General features: G+C 57.6%; 1 protein-coding gene across 1 annotated transcript in view; it reads left to right on the plus strand.

Annotated features, from left to right (window-relative positions):
- ATP2C2 (ATPase secretory pathway Ca2+ transporting 2) overlaps positions 1 to 4,890 on the plus strand; it is a gene marked incomplete at its 5' end in the record, with an annotated part of 73,300 nt that extends 68,410 nt beyond the window's left edge. The window contains 4 exons of the mRNA XM_080643806.1: positions 1,511 to 1,658; positions 2,843 to 2,941; positions 3,081 to 3,222; positions 4,522 to 4,890. Of these exons, the coding sequence (XP_080499932.1) occupies positions 1,511 to 1,658; positions 2,843 to 2,941; positions 3,081 to 3,222; positions 4,522 to 4,640 (508 nt within the window). The 3' untranslated portion in view covers positions 4,641 to 4,890. The remainder of the gene's footprint in view (positions 1 to 1,510; positions 1,659 to 2,842; positions 2,942 to 3,080; positions 3,223 to 4,521) is intronic.
- Positions 4,891 to 6,000: the final 1,110 nt, after the last annotated feature.

A 6,000-nucleotide genomic window follows, 5' to 3' on the forward strand; every position in this document is an offset into this window, starting at 1 on the left:
GCGGCTCGTGAGCCGCTCTGTTGACTAATGAGTTTGCAGACCACTGGGATAGGGGCTTAATCACAAGGAACAACAACAGCCTGTAATTATTGGAATCAAGAGTCTAGGTCAGCCCTAACCGGTTTGGCTCAGTGGATAGAGCGTCGGCCTGCGGACTGAAAGGTCCCAGGTTCAATTCCGGCCAGGGGCATGTACCTGGGTTGCAGGCACATCCCCAGTAGGGGGCGTGCAGGAGGCAGCTGATCGATGTCTCTCTCTCATCGATGTTTCTAACTCTCTATCCCTCTCTCTTCCTCTCTATAAAAAAAAATAAAATATATTAAAAAAAAAAAGAGTCTAGGTCAGTAGTCAGCAAACTCCTTAGTCAACAGAGCGGCAAACCACGGCGAGCTGCAGTTTGCCGACCACTGGGCTAGCTAAATGGTGCAGGAGGAAGAATGAGCTTTGGAGTCAGGATGACCAAAGCAAACTGCCCACTATGTGCTCACTGTGCTTGAGCACATAGTGGGCAGTTTCAGATGTAGCTGATTTCCTGTTACTATCTACACTAATAAAAGAGTAACATGCTAATTGACCATACCTTTGTGACGCCCACCAGCCAATCAGGAGTGAGTATGCAAATTAACCCAACAAAGATTGTGGGTTAATTTGCATACACAGTAGTCAAGTGGCCAGGGGCAGGCATTCCCCACCACCCTAGCAGCTCCGGGCCTCTGGGCAGCATGGGAAGGCGGAAAGGCGGCTCCGCCCAGAGCAAAGGCGGTGCTGGCAGCCAGGGGAAGGAAGGCCCATTCTTGCACGAATCTTCGTGCATCGGGCCTCTAGTAAGTAATATAATTATCACCAGTGACAGCTGCTGAGGAAAGAGGTTGTACTTTGTCATCACCTCACATCCCCAAAGTAGAGGCTCCCTCTTCTATACACTCTTCCTGAGCACAGGGCTGGGACCTCAGCCATATCTGCACACAGTGGGGCCTCACCCAGCCTGTTCCCTCCTTGGTGCCCCCACACCACCTACCACTGTTTCGGAATGGGCTGAGGCAGGTGTCCCTTAGTCGATGGGGAGTTCTGTGGTGGGCAGGGCCTGCATCCTGTATCTCCAGCCAGCTTGGATGGGGCCAGGCCCAGCTCTGGGTGGGTCCCCTTGTGGTGGAAAATTGAGCAGAAAAATGATTAAGTGTGGGTCCAAGATCAAGGTGTGTGTGTGTGAGGGTGAGGGGGTTATAGATGGAGGTGGGCAAGCTGCCCTGAGTCCAGGTTCTGGGGGTCTCTCCAGATGGAGCTAAGGGACTGGGTGGTTAGGGGGGGTCAGAAGATGAGAAGGGCAGGCTTCCAGCGAGGCCACAGAGGGCCCCATGAGACTGGGAACGCCCCTGGCTCACACAGGACAACATGGAGGCCTTTGCCACCTCCCCATCCTGGCTGAGCCTTTGATGGTGACGAGCACATCTCTGCTTCAGGTTCCTTTTTCAGTGGTTTATTCCAACGTTTCCCATTTTGTCCCGAGCAGCCTGGGCGTAGAGCCGGTGGACAAAGACACCCTCCGGCAGCCGCCGAGGAAGGTCAAAGACATGATCCTCAGCAGAGCCCTCATCCTGAAGATCCTCCTGTCGGCCTCTGTCATCATCAGCGGGACCCTCTTCATCTTCTGGAAAGAGGTGAGGACGTGCTCATGGGCTCCCCTCAGTGCCTGGCGGCTGATGCGGGGCTGGGCGTGGGAAGCAGGTGGGCAGTCCCTGCGGTGGGGGGTGGAGGATGGGGGACTAGGAGCTGACTTTGCAGAGGTGGGAAGAGGCAGGAGGGATGTGAGGCCTCAGGGGCAGAGGAAAGAATTCAGACTTTTTTCCTAAGCGGGATACCTGCCTCCTGTTGTCACCAGGAAACAATCTGAAATCTACTGAAAGAAACTCCTGTTTTGTTCCCTGAGGTCATTGTTGCAGGGTCGTGTCATGGCCTGCAGGTTCAGGAGGCCCCCTCCCCAGCCATCCAGTGAGCTAGATGGAGCTAGCAGGTGGCCCATGCAGACCTTTACCCCCAATCACCCATGTGCAGGAAGCGGGATGGGACACTGGACTGCCACCACCGTGTCCTTAGCCTGGTGGTTGGAACACAATTGTCCTCAGCAGGGGGTCCCACGGCGGCATCAGCACCCGGGACCCTGGGAGAAATGCAGGTCCTCAGGCCCCCGAGCTGCCCTGTTTGGACAGTGTCCCCCCAGGGGCGGCGGGTGAACCTCTGGTCCAGCGGAGGGTCTCAGGCAGGAATGGTGACGGGCGCCTGCGCCAGAGAGGGTTCACGGCCACCATGTCAGGCAGAGGGAAGCCCTGGGAGCATGGCCAGCTCCTCTCACCCGGGACGCCCCCACCCCGTCAGCCGGGGGACCTGAGACAGGTCCCAGTGGCGCCAGAGACGGGAAGGGTCTGTGGCTTTGTTCATTCACTCCCAGGCCTTGGTTCTCCGTGGGGTCGGGGTCCTTCTGCCTTCCCTGTAGGAAGCGACATCCATGAAGTGGATGTACCTGTGGCAGTGTCACCTGCTGGAGGCAGGGACATTCCATTTACTTATGAGAGGTCCCCCACCCCCCCAGCATGCAATTCCGGAGCGAAGGTTCACGGCCCCTCCCAGATGCTGACAGCAGGGGCAGGCCCTGGGGTGGCTCGGGAGACACGCTTCTGGGCCGCACCACTGACCCAGGACTGCAGGGAGGTCTCGATCCATTTCTAGTCCAGCTCACGTGCTATGGCCTGAACCGCGAGGCGGTTACAGGTGCCCTGGCCCAGCTCGCGATGGGCGAGTTCAGGGCAGGGGCTGCATCCCCTCCTCCCATGCACTTGTGTTCCAGATCCCCGAGGACAAGGCGAGCACCCCGCGCACCACGACCATGACCTTCACCTGTTTTGTGCTCTTTGACCTCTTCAATGCCCTGACTTGTCGCTCTCAGGTGAGACCTGCTGCCTCTCGGCTTCCTCTCCCAAGGAACTGAATCGTGTTCTCAACGAGACGGGTCCCTGCCCGGGTCCCTCGGGGGCTCTGGGACTCGGGCATCCTTGTCTGAGACGGGGCGTGTGCCTTCCCCGCAGACCAAGCTGATATTTGAGATCGGCTTCCTCCGGAACCACATGTTCCTGTACTCGGTGCTCGGGTCCATCCTAGGGCAGCTGGCCGTGATTTACGTGCCCCCCCTGCAGAAGGTCTTCCAGACGGAGAACCTGGGGGCGCTCGGTGAGTAGGAGGGGACCGGAGGACGGGATCACCAGAGACCATGGCCAGCACAGAGCTGGGGAGCGGGGTCCCCAAAGAACCAGACAGGTACCTGCACTGGGTAGAAGGGCCACGGCCGGGGACAGGGACAACCCAGGGAACTGCAGCGAGCAGGTGCCTCTGGCAGGAGGACCGTCCAGGGCAGAAGGGGACTGGCACCTCGGCCCCTCCCTGCCCCCTGTGCAAGGAGGCTCAGCCTGTGACATGCCGTGTGCCCAGCGAGGAGTGACCTGGACACCCACTTACCTGAAGGCAGGGCGTGGGCCACCAGTAGAGACAGCATTGCTGAAAGGACGGGACTTAATGACCCGCTCTCTGCACACATTCCCTGAGCGGAGCCCCAGCGCTCTCCCCATCCTCACTGGGCCTCCCCAGACCCGCATCTCACTTGGGAAGCTGCCAGGGGTGGCTTGGCCTCCTGTGCCTGCGGCTGTGATGACTGAGCAGAAGTGGGAGGAGGGCTGGGTCCTGAAGGGGAGGAAGTCCCTAGAAAAAGAGAGAGACCGTGACCACAGGGACTTGGAGGGAGCAGGGCAAATACCACCCCCTTCCCGCCTCCACCCTTTCTTCTCGCCCAAGCTTCCCATTGGCCAACCCCACCCAGGGCAGCAGGTGAGGCAGCCCCAGGCAGGGCACGGGGGTCTGAGGCAAGACTGGGGAAATCAGCTCTTTCTTCCCCAAATCTAAAAAGCAGCGTCTTCCTGGGTCTCCTGTGGATGCCCTGTGGGCACAGACAAAAGAAGACACTCCCCTCCCTCCCCCCCCCCAAAAAAAAATGTGTCCATCCACTGGGAATGGAGCCAGCTCACCAACTCTGAAGGAAACACCGTGACTACGCACCATTTATCCCAAATCGTTGACAACAGGGAGCAGGGATGGTTCTGAGCAATAACTTGCAGTGGGATCGGGGAGGGGGTCTTTAAGAATTAACCCAGAGAACAAGCCAGGGTGGGCTGGGCCAGAAGCGCTGGTTAAGGGGCAGCTGCCCTGGGTAACCTGCCCACTGCCCCTTGCCCTGAACCCCCTAGAAAGCCTACTGGTCCTTGTGGAGCTGCTCGGGGACATGGACGGGCTTGTCCCTGGCTCCTGGCCCCCTTGCCTGTCTCTCTAATTAGAACGAGGTGTAGGGAGCAGCTCCGCAGTGAGGGGTCCTGAGAGCTGCCTGGGAGACCTGCAGCCACCTCCGTGCTGGGCACTGCCCAACTCGGGGGGCAGAGTCCCGGGCAGAGCTGACCCTTTTCTCTCCTCACCTGTTCACAGACTTGTTGCTCTTAACCGGGTTGGCCTCATCCGTGTTCATCTTGTCAGAGCTCCTCAAACTATGTGAGAAACTCTGCTCCAAGGCCAGGAAAGCCCGGCTCCACCAGGAAGATGTGTAGTGGAGCCCGACCAAGGAAAAGCCCCAGATAAGCTATATTTTTATGTGACTGCGCCCCTCCCCGGGCCCTCCTCAGAGAAGGGGTGTTTCTAGGACACGCAGCATGAGGTCGCCTGCCCAGTTCTCCCGGGAGGCCAGCAGGAAGCTGGGCCCGGCAGCATCCACACGCGCCCCTCGGGCTCTGGGACGACTGTGAGGAAGCTGCACAGAAATACCCGCTATTTATTAAATCTCAGTGATTTTTATAAACCACGTCTGCCTGTGTCCTTGTGTGAGAGTTCAATGCGAGCAGCCCTTGAGTGAAGAATGCCCGGGTGCCTGCAGGGTGGGGCGGGGGCTGGGGACAGAGGGGCGGGCTGGGACAGGACGGGCTTCTGGTCCTTGCCCTGCTGGCCCTCCCGGCCCATCTCCTCCTCCACCGGATGGGGGCTTTGGGTATTTCTGTTAAGTGTAGGCCAGGAGCCTGGTTAGTACTTTGATGGATTGAATTAGTCTTTTTCCTACAAGAGCCCAGGCTGCAAACCCGCAGCCTGTGCACATGACCACGTATGTGGGAGCAGCAGTCTCATCCTGAGCACTCTACGTCAGTGGTCGGCAAACTCATTAGTCAATAGAGCCAAATATCAACAGTACAACGACTGAAATTTCTTTTGAGAGCCAAATTTTTTAAACTTAAACTTCTTCTAACGCCACTTCTTCAAAATAGACTCGCCCAGGCCATGGTATTTTGTGGAAGAGCCACACTCAAGGGGCCAAAGAGCCGCATGTGGCTCGCGAGCCGCAGTTTGCCGACCACTGGTCTATATGAAGGTCCAGCTTTTAAAATGGACGGTAAGCAGCCCTTCCCTTCAGAGCCAGGAACTGGAACATTGCCCGCCTGGCTGACAATGAGCCTTATCACCCACTGCCCTAAAGACTTTTAACACATGCCTGTCCTAGCTGAAAGGTGGCAGAGCAGAGCGGTCTCTGCCCCATGCCTCTGTCTGCAGCGGGCAAAAACCACCACGGAGAACCAGAAATGAGGCCCAGGTGTTAGCTAGAGTTTTCCAGAGAAACTGAACCAATAGGATGGAGAGGGAGAGATTTGTTTTAAGGCAGAGGTTGCCAACCAGTGGTCCGCAGACCACTGTTGGTCCGTGAGGTCCGAAAGGTTGGTGACGGCTGTTTTAAGGAACTGGCTCACCTCATGGTAGGGACTGGCAAGTGCGACTTCTTTAGGGCAGGCTGGGCAGCGGGAGAGACTCAGGAAAGGGTTGATATCGCAGCTCAAGTCTGAGGCAGCATTCCTTCCTTCTCAGGGATCTCAGTCTTTTCTCTTAAGCCTTCAACTGATTGGATGAGGCCCGGTCACATGATGAAGG

The sequence above is a fragment of the Plecotus auritus genome (assembly GCF_963455305.1).
Source record: "Plecotus auritus genome assembly, chromosome: 10".
Taxonomy (NCBI): Eukaryota; Metazoa; Chordata; class Mammalia; order Chiroptera; family Vespertilionidae; genus Plecotus; species Plecotus auritus.